We start from the raw sequence: 19,554 nt of genomic DNA, 5'->3' as shown, positions 1-19,554 counted from the left end.
TTTAGTTATACTTTAAATAAAAAAAATATTTTTATAACATTAAAATTTAATTTTATAATTCATCATCCAAGAATATAAAAAAAATTACATAAAAATAATTATAAAATTTTAATTGGAGTACCACCCTTAATATTTTTATACACAAATTAAAAAAAAAACCTAAATGTAACAAAGTGTTAAATGTTTAATACTATCCAAATGTTAGCTAGCGAGACTTTCGCTATTAATAATGTATAATAGCTTTATCAAGAGTTCTGTTGTATTTAATTTGGATTGCTCTTCACAAGATTAACTAAAGGAGAGTTGTGCAGTGTGTTTGAAAAGCAGTCACATAGCATATATAGGGACGCTCGTGTGGTGGGGATCGGAATAAATGAGCAATGAAGAATAGGGTGAGACAAGTCAATAAATCACTAGTATCATACCACCACGCCGCTTGTCAAAAGCAACTAGGCATGCCTCTACTTTCTCCCCTGCTCTGAGTTCTTGTTTCATCCACACGGTGCATGCAATTACTAATTACACTCTGCATTCACTTCATTTTCATATACCTATGTGCATCCCTATTACAGGCTATACTATACTGCCACTTCTTTACTACATTGCTGAATGCTGAGAGCCAAAGAATTAACAATATTTAATTCCAGGTTCATGCTCTTCTCAAAGTGAAACTAGAACTATATTTAATGAATGGCCAATTCTTGCATGGAAATAATCTTGAAAAGTAAAAGCATATAGGTTCCATGTTTCTCCTTTTTGTTCATTTTAAGCGATAATTGAGTTTCATGTCGTTCCCTTTTTATTATATCATAATTAAGGCCCGGGCAAGCACACGTTCAGCACGCAATGAAACAGAGGAATTAGAGGTTCCGAGTTCTGAGCATGAACTGAACTTATAAATGAGGGTCTGCGCTATTAGTAGTAGCTTCCAAGATTTAAAAAAAAAAAAACCTGCCTTGGAACCTAGCAAAAGGATTATTTATATGTTATATCTCATTCTATATAAACTTGCAGTATATTCATTTCTTCTACTACTCAAATAACTAAGTTTGTTGTTTATTCAGGATGGGGTTTGTGGTCAAATGTTCTAAAGCTCGAAGCATTTGCATGGTATCCATGGCCTTTGCCTTAACAGTGCTGCTAGGTAACACCTTTACTTTGTGCATTCCAATTCTGTTACATAACAATAATGCAACAATATATGCATGGTGCAGTGAGGTATGAGGTGTTTGAGGATGAGATGTTATTTTCAAAGAGAAACACAACAATGATCAAAACTAGGAAGCATTTGAAGAGGCCTACTTCTGGCTCTGGTATATATATATACACATACACTTTGGATGAGATATTTGAACCATATTGTGTTGCAAGTTGTTAACCATGAAATGAATTGAAGGTGTAGATGTGGAGGACATGAACCGCATAGGGAAGGCATGCTCGAAGGAGGACATAGCCATATATACGGGGGAAGCGGCTCCTCTACCAAGCGGGATACCTTCCTATGCAGTTCAAATAATGAACAAGTGCAGCAATGATTGCAGCATAGCCAACATTAGGCTTCACTGCGGCTGGTTCAGCTCCGCCAGGTTGATCAACCCAAGACTGTTCCGCCGCCTCCGATATGATGATTGCCTTGTCAATGATGGCCGGCCCCTTCCCCCTGCCACAGCCATCTCCTTTCAGTATGCCAACACTTTCCGCTACCCTCTCACCGTTGCATCCCTCGTTTGCTTATAGACTCTACTCGCCAACTCTCATGTTTTCGATCAGTTCATGAAATCTATGTAGATGGTTCCATAAAAGACATCTTCAAGCGAATTGTCAAGCCGTTTTTGCCACCTTTATTGTATTATATTTATTTATGGGAAAATGCACATTTTTTTTCTTTCTTATTTCCTACTAAATAAAATAGCTCTATTATTTTATTAATAATAAAGAGAGTGAGAATCGAAAGGAAAAGTATTAATATTGGAGTTTGGAATACAATATACATAAAATTATTAGTAGGCATAGTTGTAAGTAAAGTCGGAAACACCAACCATGGCAGTAAGAACTTGAGAAACAATGAAGATGGAGGCAGCGAAGATGGCGATGACGAGGATGGCAGAGATAGGGTTCTTGAGGAGCTCCAGGATGGGCTGCACGATGGTGTATATGGCACCCGTGCTCACAGTCAGCGCGTACAGCGCGTATCTCCTCACATTGTCCCAGAACTCCTCCACAAGTGGGCCTTCTGGGCCCAAAGCCCACGCCCTCTGACCATCCAGCCCACTCATAACCACCAATATTCCCACAGAAAGGGCAGCTCCCATGATCACAAGCTTGCAAGTGGAATAACGGCCATTTGGAATTGGAACCACGTCCACGCTTGTGCGGTCAAGGGTAATTGGAGTTTTCTGTCTCAGACTCACTGCTAGTCTTGATGCTCTGTGCTGTTTGAGTTTTAAATCTGTACCAGAGGACGATGCTACTATGTTTGGCTTGATGCCTTTCACAAATAATAAATGATGACGCTCTGAGAAACAAGGATTGGAAGGCCTTGCAATGTCAAGTTCTGATCTCAGGCTCAGATTCTTCAACATCTTCTTGAGTAACTTATGATAGCTCACACCAAAATTAGTGCAAAACCAATACTCGTTCCTCTTCTGTTGTATACAAAGCACATCTGCTGAGACTTTAGATATCCGTATCTTATCTTCCCAATTCCCATATCTTGGCATCCATCATCCATGTGTAGCGCTATGTTATCCGCCTATTTTTATTTTTTTAGCACACCCCATGCTGGGCTTAATTGCTCACTTTTTGCCATGCATATCTTGAAATGTTGGGCCTTACATTTTAAGGGCTCCCAACATTTAAGATTTTGTAGTTTGAAGATTCTTCTGGGCTCGCCTTAACAATAATTAGGTTACATGACCAAAAATAAATATATAGGTTAGGATCCTAATTGAAATTAAAAATAACTTTTGGAGAAAAAAATTAAACCACCAAAAACTTCAAAAAAGGTTCAGATGGTGACAACATATATGGACGATAAAAATCGACAAAAATATTTACCTTATCTATGATGATGTAAAAAGGGTTGTACAGTGGTAATACCCTGTGGATAGTGTGGCTTTGTAATCTTTCTCTTTTAGGTATTGTGCCCCGTTAAAAAAAAAATAGAGCGTTACCAAAGATGAGAGTAAAATACTAAAATTCGATTTCTAAGAAAGATACATGCAAAAATCAGATCTCTAAATTTCTTTTATCATTTCTATTTATACATTTTTTTTGGTAATTCAAAAAACAAATTTCACAAAAAATCTACTGTGAATAAAATAATCAAATTTTAAAATAAAAATATTTTATTTTTATGACAATCCTCTTTTTGTTCTTTTGAAAAAAAATTATGGATCGTTATGACTTATGGTGTCTTGAACTGACAAATGTTGAATTGACATATAAAAAAAGTAAAATAAAAATGTTAGATCTAATTCTTTTATCTCATACTTTTAAACATCATACTTTTAAGTTTCAGGTATTAGGTATTGATTACGAACTAATGGTCAAAAATAATAAATTATAGTAGCTATGGCATTTGTCGAAATCAAATGGCCATTAAAATTTTGCATCACCATATGCGATCAAGTAAGCACTTCCTATAATTATTTAGAACTGTTGCTCTAAAGTTAAACATTAGTTATAAAATTATTTCGTTTACCACATCAGAATTTTATATGCAATTGGCAATATCTTTTCTTAATTAATCTTTTTTTTTTTCATTTTATTGGAACTGAGTATGCGGAAGCCAGAAGATAGAGAAGTGTTCTCATCAAGTCTCAACAACAAAATTTCTCATTCTTTCCGTGGAGTACCAATATTCTTCCTCCTTGGAACCTTCATCAACTAGCACTAGCAGGAAAGAGGGTTAAGATATTAACATAAATGAGAAAGATATGCACTTTGGAGCTTCTAAGCTACAAGGGAATGCAGGGAAGCATGCAACATGTATGACTTTAACTGGGAGATCCCTAATGGAATCAACAAACACTTCTCAAATAAACTATGTTTGCTACATCAAACATAAAAAAATCAAGCACTATCTTTACAAAACAGGCTGTATCTGAGTATTTTGTTTACATATTAGGAACTTGACTTTAGGACGGATTAAAAAAATGATTTTATTGATGTCATCAATCCATTAGTTAATCCAATGTCCAAAATCTTGTACGTTTCAGTTTCAGCCGGCTAGGTTTTGTCAGCATTATATTCGCACAAGGTCGACAAAGTCGAAAACAGAAGCCAGACATATTTTTTTTTTTTGTGTGTTTAACGTTAGACAACGCTTAAACAAGCAAGGAAAGAAAGAAACAAATAACATAAGCATTTGTTTTGCATGTTTGAGTTGGTAAAGGAATCTATCATTGACTTAGACAACCAATTACTCATCTTAAAGTTTCGTTGACACAGACAAATAAAATACAGCAAGAAATAAACATGAATAGGATGTAAAAATACATTAAGCGAAAGCATCCTTCAAAGAGAGAATTAGATCTACAAATGGAAGTTGATTCATCCTTGGTGTTCATCATAACAAGTTTCCTCATCTCTGCACTATTGCTATGGCTTGCAAAGAAGGGTAAGAGTGTCCATAAAGTGCCACCTGGGCCATGGAAACTACCTCTCATAGGGAACCTGCATCAACTTGCAGGCTCACTTCCACACCATGCTCTCAGAAAACTAGCAAACAAACACGGTCCACTCATGCACCTTCAACTGGGTCAGAATTCTCTAGTGATTGTCTCATCCCCCAACATGGCCAGAGAAATCATGAAGACCCATGATCTTGCTTTTGCAGACAGGCCTGAGTTCCTTCCTTCCAAGATCATGGCATACGGATCAACAGACATTGCGTTCGCTCCCTATGGCGAATACTGGAGACAGATGAGGAAGATATGTACACTTGAGGTTCTAAGTTCAAAGAAGGTTCAGTCTTTCTCCTTTATCCGAGAAGAGGAGGTAGCTAACACGGTAGAAACAATTCGCACATCTGCTGGTGCAACCATCAATCTCAGTAAAATGATTAACAATCTCATAAGCACTGTGGTTTCTAGAGCTGTGTTTGGCAACCTATCCGAAGACCATGAACAGTTTGTGTCCTTTGTGAAGGAGTCAATAGCGTTATCCGATGGATTTGACCTTGCGGATTTGTTTCCTTCCTTGAAGCCTCTGCATTTCATCACTGGTTTTGAAGCCAAACTGAAGAAGATGCATGTAAAGGTCGACAAGATCTTGGACAAGATCATAAAGGAGAATGAAGCAAGGAAATTGGAAGGTACAAACCAACAAGAACAAGAAGAAAAGAATGAGAATCTCGTTGAGGTTCTTTTAAGAGTCCTACATAGTGGCACCCTTGACACCCAAATTACACTCAACAATGTCAAAGCAGTCATTTGGGTTAGTATGTCTACATTTCTAGCTCCATTTACATGCAATTTCTTATGATAACTAATCCCTTGAAACTATGATGTAGGACATATTTGCTGCTGGAACAGACACTTCAGGAGTAGTTATAGAGTGGGTTATCTCGGAATTGATGAGAAATCCCAGAGCTATGAAGAAGGTACAGGCTGAGATTCGACAAGCTTTGAAAGAAAAGCAAACAATCCGGGAGGCAGATCTAACAGAGCTTCGCTACTTGAAGGCTGTGATAAGCGAAACAATGAGGTTACACCCTCCTCTTCCTCTGTTGCTTCCAAGACAATCCAGAGAAGAGCGCATCATCCATGGATACCATCTACCTATGAATACTAAAGTCATGGTAAATGCCTATGTGCTCGGAAGAGATCCCGAATATTGGTGTGATGCAGAAACCTTCCTACCAGAAAGGTTTCAGGACACTCCTATGGATTTCAAAGGATCAAACTTCGAGTACATCCCTTTTGGAGCAGGAAGGAGAGCTTGTCCGGGACTTACCTTTGGTTTAGCCAACGTGGAGTTTGCTCTAGCTATGCTACTCTACCACTTCAACTGGGAACTCCCTAAAGGAATTAAGCCAGAGGATTTGGATATGAATGAAGCACAAGGAGCTGTGGTTGGAAGGAAAAATAACCTTTACTTGATTCCCCTACCTTACCATTCTTAGCTTCACGAATCATGATAGTGCTTAATAAATAATATCATGTGTATTCTTACATTTGCTATGTATTGCCAAAGTTAATTTATCAATTTAGCGTAAGCTTTTAAAAGATAACAGCAATTGTAATAAAAGCTAATGCTGGCATTGACTATTGAGAACAAGGAACAATTACACTGGCAGAAATCAGATTGGCATCATAATTCAAGCATTACTACATATTCAAAGTGAACATTGTAATGAATTTGAAAACTATTAGAATAGCCAAGAAAGAGTGGGGGGAGAAGGGGATAGGCAGGTTGTTAAATTTGTTAAGAAAGCATGGTAGTTCATAATCCTACCAACCTGCATTCTTGTTTTTGTTACCGCCATACAAACGGAGAGGCTAAAAGCCGAAATACAAGAGAGGATCACCATGCTGAGGCTAACCGCTAACCACAACAACAGAAGCTACCCCTTCTCCCACTTGGTTGCAGAATTTCTCATACATGTTGCAAACCTTTATCCACTGAAGTTCAGATTGCCCTGCCTTTGCAAACACCGCTGACTGCAGCGATGCTTCTACTCCCGCCCCAGTCACATACGCCATTGCCTGTATATGTAGAGGAAGTTCAACATACCTTTCTGATAAATGTTATATTTGAGAGTTCATTCAACTCAAGATGAATATAAAGCTTCCCTTGGATAAAATACTTCATAAATCCTAACCCATTGTCTTACTAATGCTTGTTTGAACCCAGCAAGACAAAGGAAGTTAAATGCTCTCATTGATCAAACAAACACACATTTTTTTTCTTCTCCTCAAAAACCATAAAAGCCACCAAGAAAAAAAAAAAGACCCCTATGGATGGAAGTGGACTGGACTACTCAACGGAGACTCGTAACTTGACTCATTTTAGACTCACTCAACTCCATTCATTTTATTAAACAAGTCAAGCTTGAACTTGAGCTAAACTTTAGCCTGTTAATTAAAAAGATCAGGTTATAAGTTAAAAATAAACTACAAAAATTCGTTGGGTTGGCTTGGCTCGTTAAATATTTTAAAAAATATAAATTATTCTTAATTTGAACTTTTAACTATTTATTTATATTAAATACAAAATAAAATAAAAAAAATCAATGGGTAAAATTAATTAAGATTATAACTTTTTTTTTCAAAAAAAAAATTTATAAATTGCAAGTACGGTTATGATATGTGATTAATGATTAATATATAAATGAATTATAGTTTACAAATTATGAATTATAAATTTTAAAAATATATTTAATGTCAATTTAAATTTTTTAAGTTTATTGTTATGAGTTATAACTTATAATTCACCAAACAGATTTTTCAAATAGACTCTTGGGCTTATTAAACTTTAAATTAGCTGACCTCAAACCTAAAAAAATACCTATAAAAATTAACATGTCTAAACTTGAGCAAAGTTTTTCTTTTCACCAACTTCTCCATCTTTTTCACTCCTCTCTACAAAAATATTTAATTTAAATCAAATATAATTAAAAAAAAGTATATTTTAAAATTCAATAAAAATTTGAATTAGACATTAATATTCGAATTAAGTTATATTATAAAATAAAATTTAAACAATACAATCTAAATTAAATTAAAAAATCAAAATCAAAATAATAAGATTTAAATAATAATAAATTATATTAAAGATTTTTATTTTTTAAGGATCTAAATCGTCCTGCAAAATATAACTTTTCATTGGTAATATAAACATATAGTTATGAATGTATTTCATCTATATGTCAACAAAATATATTTTAGAAATATTATAATTTTTTTATGTACAAATTATAAATTTTTTTCTCGTATTTACGTTTATAATTATTAGGGAGTGATAAGGGGAGAAGCTCAGCCTGCTCCACTAGAAATCTGTCCCGCTCTTAGTGAGACAGTCTTAGAATTCTTCTTTACCTTGTCTTACTGCAGATTGATGGGCTGGTAGACTAAATCTGCCAAAACTCATTTTTTTATTATTAACTACTAAATAATATATATAATTTAACAACTATATTAATAAATTTATAATTTCTAAAGACATAAAAAATTATATTTTTTATATTCATAAATATTAAAGTCTTTATAATTATAAAGATCTAATAAACATAATTATAAATCAAGTTTTCATCCAAAACATAATTATAAATATTATTTCCAAAACAAAATAAACATAATCCAAAACATAATTATAAATATTGTCTTTAAAGTAAGATAAATATAATCCAAAACACTCAATTTTTATCTTCATACTCTTGTAAGTTAGTTGGGAGAAGTTGAGTTTTGGCAAAAAAATTACAAAAATATTTATTGCCAAAAAAAACTAAGCCCAACACTGTTAAAATCCGCGATTTAAATGATGCGAATTAGACGGATTTTTGCTCTTTAGTCATCCCAATTTTTTAACTGTTCTATCTTTTTTGTGGAATTACAGACCGTCTGATCAATTTAAACCCATTTGTCATCTCTAATAATGATCCCATTTTTATTACTAACAAAATAAGTAACAAAAAGAGAAAGTGCAATTTTTCCAGAACATCTCTATATTTTCTAAATATTATATTTATTTAAATAAAAAACCCACTATTAAATACAGTCAACAAAAAAGCAAACTATTAAATATGGTCAACTAAACAAGCTACCTGCCTCGTGCATGTCGAAGTCAATCTCCAAACTCCAAAGGCACCTTAGGCAGCACACAAAACAAGGCAAATAAAATGCACTATAAACTATAAACAAAGATGAATCGGTTGCATGCACAAGTACATTCATAAGTGAAAGCATCCTTCAAACACAGAATTAGATCTGCCAATATGGAAGTCAATTCATCCATGGTGTTTATCATAATAAGCTTCCTTATCTCTTTGCTATTGCTACGGCATGCAAAGAAGGGTAAGAGTGTCCATAAAGTACCACCTGGGCCATGGAAACTACCTCTCATAGGGAACCTTCATCAACTTGCAGGCTCGTCACTTCCACACCATGCTCTCAGAAAACTGGCAAACAAACACGGTCCACTCATGCACCTTCAACTGGGTCAGATTTCTGCAGTGATTGTCTCATCCCCCAACATGGCCAGAGAAATCATGAAGACTCATGATCTTGCTTTTGCAGACAGGCCTGAGTTCCTTCCTTCCAAGATCTTAGTCTATGGATCAGCTGACATTACATTCTCTCCCTATGGTGAATACTGGAGAAAGATGAGGAAGATATGCACACTTGAGCTTCTAAGTTCTAAGAAGGTTCAGTCTTTCTCCTTTATCCGAGAAGAGGAGGTAGCTAACATGGTAGAAACGATTCGCAAATCCACTGGTGCAACTATCAATCTCAGTAAAATGATTAACAATCACATGAGCACTGTGGTTTCTAGAGCTATGTTTGGCAATATATCTGAAGACCATGAACAGTTTGTGTCCTTTGTGAAAGAGGCAATAGCAGTAGCCGATGGATTTGACATTGCAGATTTGTTTCCATCCTTGAAACCACTGCATTTCATCACTGGTTTTGAAGCCAAACTGAAGAAGATGCATGTCAAAATCGACAAGATCTTAGAGAAAATCATAAAGGAGAATGAATCAAGGAAGTTGGAAGATAGACACCAAGAGCAAGAAGAAAAGAACGAGAATCTTGTTGAAGTTCTTTTAAGAGTCCTTCACAATGGCACCCTTAGCATCCTTACAAAGAACAATGTCAAAGCAGTCATTTGGGTTAGTATGTCTACATTTCTAGCTCCATTTACATACAATTTCTTACGATAACTGAAGCCTTTGAAACTTTGATGTAGGACATATTTGCTGGTGGAACAGACACTTCAGGAGTAGTGATAGAGTGGGTTATGTCGGAATTGATGAGAAGCCCCAGAGCTATGAAGAAGGCACAGGCTGAGATTCAACAAGCTTTGAAAGAAAAGCAAACAATCCGGGAGGAAGATGTAACAAAACTTCCCTACTTGAAGGCTGTGATCAGCGAAACAATGAGGTTACACCCACCTGTTCCTCTGTTGCTTCCAAGACAATCCAGAGAAGAGTGCACCATCCATGGATATCATATACCGATCAAGACTAAAGTGATGGTAAATGCGTACGCGCTCGGAAGAGATCCGGATTATTGGTACGATGCAGAAACCTTCCTGCCAGAAAGATTTCAGGAAAGTCCTATGGATTTCAAAGGGACAAACTTTGAGTACATCCCCTTTGGAGCAGGAAGGAGAATTTGTCCAGGACTTAACTTTGGTTTAGCTAATGTGGAGTTTGCTCTAGCTATGCTACTCTACCACTTCAACTGGGAGCTTCCTGATGGAATTAAGCCAGAGGATTTGGATATGAATGAGGCACAAGGAGCTGTGGTTGGAAGGAAAAATCACCTTTACTTGATTCCCACACCTTACCATTATTAGATTCATCATAGTGCCAAATAAATAATATCATGAGTGTTCTTCATTTGCTATGCTATGTATTGCCGGTATAAAATAAATCTAACATCATCACTTTAGCGTTTGAGCATAAGGTCTTAAAAAGATTTAACGATCGAATAAAAGCTATTGCTGGCATTGATTACAGAGAATAAGGAACAATTACATTGGAAGAGATCATATTGACATCATAACTCAAGCATTACTACATACTTAAAATGAGCATTGTAATGAATTTGAAACAGAGTGGGGAAAAGAGTAGGGTAGTTCCTAAGCCTACTAACCTGCATTTTTGTTTTTGTTACCGCTAGTTCTGGCTGCACTCGCTCTATCAGTTTATGTTTTTTTTGGAAAAGTATAGGGGCCAGCAGTTTTATTGAATTTTGGCCAGCATTTAACCAACAGAAAAAGGTGAGCTATTAGATGAAATCTCACACCATCAAATCATCATTGATGGCTAACAAATCACAAAAATTGCTGCCCCTAGCATTGCTCTTTTTTTTTTTTAAAATAACACTAATAACAAGAGGAAACTAAAAGAACAAAGTGTAAAATTGAAAGCTCATAAGCCTATATATGAAAAATTCATCCTCGTTAAGAGAGAAAGTCCTCCATATATTATTTTCCTAAGCACCAAATAAAAATGCATGTCATAGATCAATATTCTGTTAGTCTAACAAGATATATGATAAAATTACTTACCCAAAAATTTAAACTTGTTAAAAAAAATAATAAAAAAAAAGTTTATAAATATTCAAGTTGTATGAAATAATATAATATAAAAAATATTTATAAATACTAAAATAATCAAAATAATAAATACATAATATTTTATAATAATTTTTTAAATATATTAAATAATGCTAATTGATATAATTGTTTCTAACTATATCCTAACAACTGCTGTAGAAAAGAAAGAGGCTAAAAGTCGAAATACAACAAAGGAGCATCATGCGAAGGCTAACCACAATAGCACAAGCTAAGTGTGTTGAAATAAAGGAGGAGTATAGAGACTCAGTAATTTTTGTGATTTGTAGTTATCAAATAGTCATTAATGATATTTTTAATGGTGTGAGATTGATATAAAATTTCATTTAATCGTTTACTTTTCTTTATTGGTTACATACTGCTCAGAATTTAATAAAATTATTGTCCCTAGACTTTTCCAAAATAAAATATTAAAATGTTAACAATTTACACTATTAGGTACGCGTGTTGAACTTTCTATATATGTTGAAAAATGATATAAAAAAAAGCACAGATAATGCACAATAAAAATTATAATACAATATTTGAACATGTAATTTTTTTAAAGAAAATTATTGCTACATTTTAAATATATATCAGTAATTTTCAAATAGTTTGGGTTGTAAGTTTATATATGGAATTATTTTTTATTATCATTTCTATTATTCATCAACAATGTTCGGTATACATAAAAAGTCGACTACAAAATTAATTATTTATATAAAATATATATTAAAAATAAATTAAATTATACATATATTATATACAAATACATGATTACTAATTTATGATCAGCACATAATTTTTTTTATTATTATTAGTATTACAGTTATCATAAAAATGTGGTATTTGAATGGGAAAAGAGTTTCATTGGCCGGGTGAAAACACGCTAAAAGCCAAGCCAAACGAAGCTAGACTTCATAAGAAATAAAACATCAGAAATGAATTATAGTTGGTTATTAGTTCTATGTTGTGGCTTGTAAAGAATTTTTTAGATACTTAAGTCGACTTAGATTGTAAATGTAAATGGGTCTAAAATTAACAAGGTACAAATATATTTTTCATATATTTATTAAAAAATTTTGGTATTCAATTTAGATTTATTGAGCTCTAAATTCATCTTTGTTAGTAATTCTATTACTTTGATAAATTTTTAAGAGTCAAAGTATTTGATAATGAAACAAAAAATTTAAATAATTCAATAGATACTTATGAAAGTAAATCGATATAACATGATTTAAAACATAAAAAATAATTTTATATGACTAATAAAATTTATTATTTTTTATTAATATCGAATCAACAAAAGTATTTTTGTGCTAAATTTTAAATTATAATAGTATGAAAATAAAGTGTTAATTAAAAATATTACTAATAGTATTATAAAAAATGTTATTCCCTGATATTTTTAGAACATAAAATCTAAGAGTCTAAGACAAATTCTTAAGCTAATTAAATGCAAATTTTGAATCAAGTCAAAGGATGAGGCTATTGCCGCCGAATTTTGTGTTTGTAAGACAACACTTGGAAAAAAAGAAATAAAGCAAATCAACCTCCTCAATTCATGTTCGTCTCTTCTCAATTGATGTGGTAAAATATGGTTTTTTATCATATATTTTTTAAACAGAGTAAAAGAATATCATTACATTGAAAAGATCTACTCCCAAAACGAATATATAGCGTAAACATTTTCGTTGCAAGTTTGAGTTGGTAAAGGATTATGTCCTTATATAGGCTTTGTCTCACTTATGACTTGGTCCCTCGTTGAGGCTATATGCCTATATGATCCCTATGCAATTCAACAAGTATCGTCATTTCTAATCTTTTATAATATATAAAAAGAGATTAAAATAGTGTAATAAACTAATGATATTTAAGTTTCTTAATTTTCTACAAATTCATTATGTTAATATTAAATTTAGTTTGTAATAATATAAAAGAGATCTATGTATATAATCATTTAAAACATTATAATAAATAACGTACATATATATTTATATATAATATATAGTATAATACGATATTTACTATATATTTTAAGATTAGACTAAATAATACTATCAAAAAATTTTTATTAAGCAACTTTAAGTTATTTTATTTTTTAACACTAAAAAAATAATTTCATTTATATTTTTGTATTTTTTCATGCACCGTGCATGTAAATCTAGCTAAAGTTGAATAGCTAATGTCTAATCAATTAGAGAGAGAAAAAAAGGTTTAAAAATTACATATTTAATCACATATTTTTTAGAGTAAAGTATCGTTTTAGTCCTCAACGTTTGGGTAAATCTTATTTGTGTCCTTAACGTTTAAATCGTTCTATTTGTATCTTTAATATTTGTAAAAGTGATTCAATGTTATCCTGCCGTCAATTACACATCATTAACACTTTAGTTTGAATTTTAAAAATCTCTTCTTGAAGTTAGAATACAAATATCTGGGATAGAATCGATGATCCACTATGAAAAATAACTCATCAAAAGTTGAAACTAATTCCTACAACATTTACATAATTCACTTTTTTAGGGACATAATTGAATCTAAACACAAATAGTGGGTATAATATTAAAATCGAACACATCCAAGTAAGACCTAATTGAGAATGAATACATCCAAGTGAGAATAATTAAAAAATATAATCTGATTTGTTAGTATAATTGATAATAGGATAACATTGAATCACTTTTATAAACGTTAAGGATACAAATAGGACGATTTAAATGTTAGGGATACAAATAGGACTTACCCCAAACGTTGGGGATAAAAACGATACTTTACTCTATTTTTTAATTAAACGATTAATCATAATAATTAAATTTTTTGTAATTAAATAATCAAATTTATAATAAATTAAACGAATACTCAAATTTATTTATAAAGATATAATAATTTTTTTAATAAAATATCAAAGATGTATTGTAATATTCCAGGAATAACATAATTTATTATTTTTTATTAGTAATATTTAAAAGTATTAACTAAAAAATATAATATTAAATGGTTGGGTTAAAGATATTTTACTGCTAATGAATATAAGTAGAGAAAAATATTAGGAGTCAATATTTTTTATTAAAATTAATCAATTAGTTAATATTTTTGTTTTGATATTATTAGAATTTAAAATTTAGAGTAAAATGATAAATAAATTTTTGAAAATTTATATTTTGGATAGATTAATCTCTAAAAATAATACTAATAAATTTTTTTATGATAACAAATGTGGATACACTATCTTTAAAGGAAAAATATAGGGTACCAACATATTATTCGCTTTTGCCAATTCTTATTTATATTTGTGTTTCATAGAAGTGTGTTCGTAGATGTGTCTAGTAATTAATATATTTTAAATACATATATAAAGAGACATATCCAAAAAATATATCTATAAAGACACTTCTATTAAACACAGCTATAAAAAAAACATTTTTATTAGACACATCCACGAACACACTTTCATGAAACACAATTATAAATAAGAGTTGGCAGAAGTTGGCAGATATATTATTGGTAACGTAGCGGAACTGATCTTTAAATTAGCCTTCTATGATTATAGTAGAATGTCTTAATTTAAATTAACTTATTCATGTTTATTATTTTAAAGATTTTTATTGATACTTTTTTTGTTTTAATGAGTAATATGTTCGAAATATAAATTTTCATAGATTTAATTGTTAATTTACTCTAAAATTCAATATTTAAGATATAAATTACTAATCAAGTATTAAACAAACAAAAAATGGTTAGCTACCTAACATTCTAGCCGAAAGAATAAACCGGGGTGAAGAATCAAAATTACATGTACATAATCCAATGGCGTGAGATACCCAACTACTCATGTTAAGTTTTCGTTGACTCAGACAAATAAAGTACAGCATAAAATAAACATGAATCGGTTGCATAAGTACATCAAGTGAAAGCATCATTCAGAGAGTATTGGATCTGCCAATGGAAGTTAGTTCATCCATGGTGTTTATCATAATAAGCTTCATCATCTCTTTGCTATTGCTATGGCATGCAAAGAAGGGTAAAAGTGTCCATAAAGTGCCACCTGGGCCATGGAAACTACCTCTCATAGGGAACCTGCATCAACTTGCAGGCTCATCACTTCCACACCATGCTCTCAGAAAACTAGCAAACAAACACGGTCCACTCATGCACCTTCAACTGGGTCAGATTTCTGCAGTGATTGTCTCATCCCCCAACATGGCCAGAGAAATCATGAAAGCTCATGATCTTGCTTTTGCAGACAGGCCTGAGTTCCTTCCTTCCAAGATCATAACCTATGGATCAACAGACATTGCATTCTCTCCCTATGGTGAATACTGGAGACAGATGAGGAAGATATGCACACTTGAGCTTCTAAGTTCTAAGAAGGTTCACTCTTTCTCCTTTATCCGAGAAGAGGAGGTAGCTAACATGGTAGAAACAATTCGCAAATCCCCAGGTGCAACCATCAATCTCAGTAAAATGATTAACAATCTCATAAGCACTGTGATTTCTAGAGCTGTTTTTGGCAACCTATCCGAAGACCATGAACAGTTTGTGTCCTTTGTGAAGAAGACAATAGCGTTATCCGATGGATTTGACCTTGCGGATTTGTTTCCTTCCTTGAAACCTCTGCATTTCATCACTGGTTTTGAAGCCAAACTGAAGGAGATGCATGTCAAGATCGACAAGACCTTAGACAAGATCATAAAGGAGAATGAAGCAAGGAAATTGGAAGGTATACACCGGCAAGAGCAAGAACAAGAAGTAAAGACTGAGAATCTTGTTGAGGTTCTTCTAAGAGTCCAACATAGTGGCACCCTTGACACCCAAATTACAATGAACAATGTCAAAGCAGTCATTTGGGTTAGTATGTCTGAACTTTTGTAACTCCATTACATACAATTCCTTTTGATTATGATAACTAAGGCCTTTGAAACTATGATGTAGGACATATTTGCTGCTGGAACAGACACTTCAGGAGTAGTCATAGAGTGGGTTATGTCGGAATTGATGAGAAGCCCCAGAGCTATGAAGAAGGCACAGACTGAGATTCGAAAAGCCTTGATAGAGAAGCAAACAATCCAGGAGGCAGATGTTGCAGAGCTTCCCTACTTGAAGGCTGTGATAAGCAAAACAATGAGGTTACACCCTCCTCTTCCTCTGTTGCTTCCAAGACAATCCAGAGAAGAGTGCACCATCCATGGATACCATATACCGATCAAGACTAAAGTCATGGTAAATGCATATGCGCTCGGAAGAGATCCCGATTACTGGTATGATTCGGAAACCTTCCTACCAGAAAGGTTCCAGGACACTCCTATGGATTTCAAAGGATCAAACTTCGAGTACATCCCCTTTGGAGCAGGAAGGAGAGCTTGTCCGGGACTTACTTTCGGTTTAGCCAACGTTGAGTTTGCTCTAGCTATGCTACTCTACCACTTCAACTGGGAACTCCCTAAAGGAATTAGGCCAGAGGATCTGGATATGAATGAAGCGCAAGGAGCTGTGGTTGGAAGGAAAAACCACCTCTACTTGATTCCCACACCTTACCATTTTTAAATTCATCGTAGTGCCTAATAAATAATATCATGTGTGTTCTTCATTTCCTATGTATTGCCAATTTGGTATAACATGAATCCAATATAATCAATTTAGCAATTTAGCATATGCTCTTAGAAAGATAATAACAATTGTAAAAGGCTAATGTGGCATTGATTGTTAAGAATAAGGAACAATTACATTGAGATTGGTATCATAATTCAAGCATTACTACATATTCAAAATGAGCATTGTAATGAATTTCAAAACTATCACAATAGCCAAGAAAGCATGGTAGTTCCTAAGCCTACCAACCTGCATTCTTAGTTTTTGTTACCGCCATACAAACGGAAGAGGCTAAAAGCCGAAATACAAGAGAGGACAACCATGCTAAGGCTAACCACAACAGCACAAGCTACCCCTTCTCCCACTTTGTTGCAGTATTTCTCATACATGTTGCAAACCTTTATCCATTGAAGTTCAGTTTGCCCTGCCTTTGCAAACACCGCTGATTGCACTGATGCTGCTACTGCCGCCATAGTCACATATGCCATTACCTGAATAAACCAAGTTCAACATACCTTTCTGTTATACCTTATATTTGAGACTTCATTCAACTGAAAAATGAATCTAAACCTTCACTTGAATAAAAAATACTTTTATGTGATTGTAAGTTGTAGTAGGATAATACTTCATAAACCATAACCCGTTATCTTATTAATGCTTGTTTGAAACCCAGCATGACAAAGGAAATTAAAAGCTCTCACATTTGAGATCCTAAACCCAAACATGCCTTGTGGTGAGAGTGACAGTGACTGTAGCTAGTATCAATCATGTATGAATTTATGATCACTGTTGATTTGGATTGCTATAAAAATTTAAGCCATGAAAGTAAACCATAACCAACTGGACCCTACTCTGAAAATTCTGACACAAGGTGTCAACATGCAAAGTGAATAAGATACTGTTGCCTAGTTACTACTTTATATAAACTCAATAATCCATATCTTTGATCAATTGCAAATTCAACTACTAAAATGTAGAAACTAGAAATATATACATAAGGTACCTGATCAGCAGAGAAGATAATCCAAGCTAAGGGCTTGCTGAAGAGTACACTCCCTCTAATTATGCTAAGAACACAGCACAGTCCTTGAATCAAGGAATAGCCAGCAGCCAAAGCATTGGCCACTACCAAGAACCTACAATCAATATCAGAATACAAAAACATCAGGGACCGGACATGCATGTACACTACCATTTCCATTTTTCCAACAGAAAAAGGAGAAGAAAGAAAGAACTAAAGAAGGGCTTACACTAAAGCCTTCATGTCTGTATACTTAGCCTTCTTCTGAAAGGACAGGATCACTTTGACTTGTGTATCAGTTACCACAAGAACAGTTGCAAGAACTCCAAGGACAAGGATCACACACCTCAGCACCACCTCTGCTATCTTCACCCTCCTATCCAACATCTTCAGGTCCTTGCTGTGATAAACTGGCACAGTTCCAGGACTAACACCCACACCCAAGTAACTCATTTTCAACAACACTCTAAAACAAGAACCAGAAAGAAAACTATTATGTCTATGTGTATAGCACAAAGCAGAATGCCACAAACACACTCAGGAGTTAGCAATAGGGACAAACAATCCTAAGAACTTCACTACTTATATAGTTATATATACTCATTCACACACAAATGTTTTGGCTTTAAAATTGTAAAGTGGTGGTGATGATGAAGCTTTAGCTACAAATGCATCAGAGCCTGCCAAGTGGACAAACCCAAAAGCAACTTGATGAGCATTTATTTATCATCATATCATATCATGTAAAAATAAGGGCCATTAAATGGTTCTGCATTTAAGTACTGCTAAATGAAAAAGAAAAAATGTGTGGCTTTGAGAGCTCATTCATGGTTTCTAGAGAGTTGGAACAACTTCTCGTCCCTAGAAAGGTTCTGATAGGGGGTAAGGAGTGCCTAAATTTAAGTCATTTAAAGGGCGGTGGGTTCAATTTTTGGGGTGCGTCATTTCTTTTTATTAGGCCATGCCATTGTAAACATATCTTATGATAAAGTTGTTGGGCCTGTTCCGATGCTTCATCTTGAATACCCCTTATTAAAACTACCAGACCGATTAACCATCGGTTCTCTCGACAACCGGGGAGATTTCGGGGAGAAATCAAATGAGAGAATATAAGATGAGAAGACACCACATCTAACTCAAAACTTTAAGGTGTCAAGTAAATGGGTCTCTCATCTTATAAATTCCTCACTCTTCCATACTTTCTTAGATGTGGGACTAACTTCAACACTCCTCACACTTGCAATACTAACAAAAGTAAATATATGACTCCTATTTTTTTTTTCAATTTTTCTTTGTGGAGATCTCAACATAATTTAATTTTTCTACTGCAGAATGACAAGGGAGATTAATTCTTCTATTGCCTGGTGTGGAAACAAGAAAATCGAATCATGGAATATCATTGTGATACTGTGGGGGGCCACGTATGCTGCTTTTGTGATGTGAATTTGTGTTCACATTGGTCTCATTCTTTAATGATGTTGCCAAATTTTGTATATTATCAGAACCAGAATATCGATGTCATAACTTAGGAGTGTCACATAACAATCGATTGCAAGGCGTGATAAAGTAATATAAAACAAAAGGAAGATAATTAGATAAATCATTTGCCTGACGACCCTACTATATATCAACTACTACATTCCACTAAGCGCAACACT

At 33.6% G+C, this 19,554-nt stretch overlaps 4 protein-coding genes across 10 annotated transcripts; 2 read left to right on the top strand and 2 right to left on the bottom strand.

The window, feature by feature from the left end:
* The first annotated feature begins 1,065 nt into the window (after positions 1-1,065).
* LOC107466124 (TPD1 protein homolog 1) lies at positions 1,066-1,737 on the top strand. The gene is made up of 3 exons (XM_021126928.2): positions 1,066-1,144; positions 1,215-1,313; positions 1,397-1,737. The coding sequence occupies exons 1-3, from the start codon at positions 1,066-1,068 to the stop codon at positions 1,735-1,737; spliced, it is 519 nt and encodes a 172-aa protein (XP_020982587.1).
* A 204-nt stretch (positions 1,738-1,941) lies between these two features.
* LOC107466116 (uncharacterized) lies at positions 1,942-2,735 on the bottom strand. Its single transcript, XM_016085094.3, has one exon. The coding sequence runs from the start codon at positions 2,718-2,720 to the stop codon at positions 2,001-2,003; it is 720 nt and encodes a 239-aa protein (XP_015940580.1). The 5' UTR covers positions 2,721-2,735; the 3' UTR covers positions 1,942-2,000.
* A 1,745-nt stretch (positions 2,736-4,480) lies between these two features.
* Positions 4,481-17,020, top strand: LOC107466145 (cytochrome P450 71D8). 7 transcript variants are annotated; one of them, XM_052259632.1, is made up of 3 exons: positions 4,481-5,439; positions 9,910-10,103; positions 16,413-17,020. In XM_052259632.1, exons 1-3 carry the CDS (start codon positions 4,543-4,545, stop codon positions 16,828-16,830), a joined length of 1,509 nt encoding a protein of 502 aa, XP_052115592.1. In that variant the 5' UTR covers positions 4,481-4,542; the 3' UTR covers positions 16,831-17,020. The 7 variants fall into 7 exon arrangements, with proteins under 7 accessions (XP_052115592.1, XP_052115591.1, XP_052115590.1 ...); XM_052259630.1 differs by lacking the exon at positions 9,910-10,103 and adding an exon at positions 5,516-5,958 and having other exon boundaries at positions 4,488-5,439; positions 16,662-17,015; XM_052259628.1 differs by lacking the exons at positions 4,481-5,439; positions 9,910-10,103 and adding exons at positions 8,773-9,367; positions 15,658-16,134 and having other exon boundaries at positions 16,219-17,020.
* LOC107466155 (CASP-like protein 2B2) lies at positions 16,987-18,844 on the bottom strand. The gene is made up of 3 exons (XM_016085139.3): positions 18,126-18,844; positions 17,879-18,011; positions 16,987-17,366 (listed from the first exon to the last, which is right to left on the bottom strand). Exons 1-3 carry the CDS (start codon positions 18,347-18,349, stop codon positions 17,133-17,135), a joined length of 591 nt encoding a protein of 196 aa, XP_015940625.1. The 5' UTR covers positions 18,350-18,844; the 3' UTR covers positions 16,987-17,132.
* Between the last annotated feature and the right edge of the window lie 710 nt (positions 18,845-19,554).

The sequence above is a fragment of the Arachis duranensis genome, chromosome 1 (assembly GCF_000817695.3).
Source record: "Arachis duranensis cultivar V14167 chromosome 1, aradu.V14167.gnm2.J7QH, whole genome shotgun sequence".
NCBI classification, from domain to species: domain Eukaryota; kingdom Viridiplantae; phylum Streptophyta; class Magnoliopsida; order Fabales; family Fabaceae; genus Arachis; species Arachis duranensis.
Note: the sequence above shows the minus strand (reverse complement) of the source record. Positions and strands in the feature narration are given on the sequence as shown.

Bases quoted from the DNA above. Each gene is read 5' to 3' on its own strand.
- LOC107466124 (XM_021126928.2), top strand. From the start codon at position 1,066: ATGGGGTTTGTGGTCAAATGTTCTAAAGCTCGAAGCATTTGCATGGTA. The intron at 1,145-1,214 runs GTAACACCTTTA...TGCATGGTGCAG, and splicing joins TGCCTTAACAGTGCTGCTAG to TGAGGTATGAGGTGTTTGAG. The intron at 1,314-1,396 runs GTATATATATAT...AATGAATTGAAG, and splicing joins GAGGCCTACTTCTGGCTCTG to GTGTAGATGTGGAGGACATG.
- LOC107466116 (XM_016085094.3), bottom strand. From the start codon at position 2,720: ATGCCAAGATATGGGAATTGGGAAGATAAGATACGGATATCTAAAGTC.
- LOC107466145 (XM_052259628.1), top strand. From the start codon at position 8,939: ATGGAAGTCAATTCATCCATGGTGTTTATCATAATAAGCTTCCTTATC. The intron at 9,368-15,657 runs GTTCAGTCTTTC...AGTTCTAAGAAG, and splicing joins AGCTTCTAAGTTCTAAGAAG to GTTCACTCTTTCTCCTTTAT. The intron at 16,135-16,218 runs GTTAGTATGTCT...ACTATGATGTAG, and splicing joins ATGTCAAAGCAGTCATTTGG to GACATATTTGCTGCTGGAAC.
- LOC107466155 (XM_016085139.3), bottom strand. From the start codon at position 18,349: ATGAGTTACTTGGGTGTGGGTGTTAGTCCTGGAACTGTGCCAGTTTAT. The intron at 18,012-18,125 runs GTAAGCCCTTCT...TATTGATTGTAG, and splicing joins ACAGACATGAAGGCTTTAGT to GTTCTTGGTAGTGGCCAATG. The intron at 17,367-17,878 runs GTACCTTATGTA...TGGTTTATTCAG, and splicing joins TTATCTTCTCTGCTGATCAG to GTAATGGCATATGTGACTAT.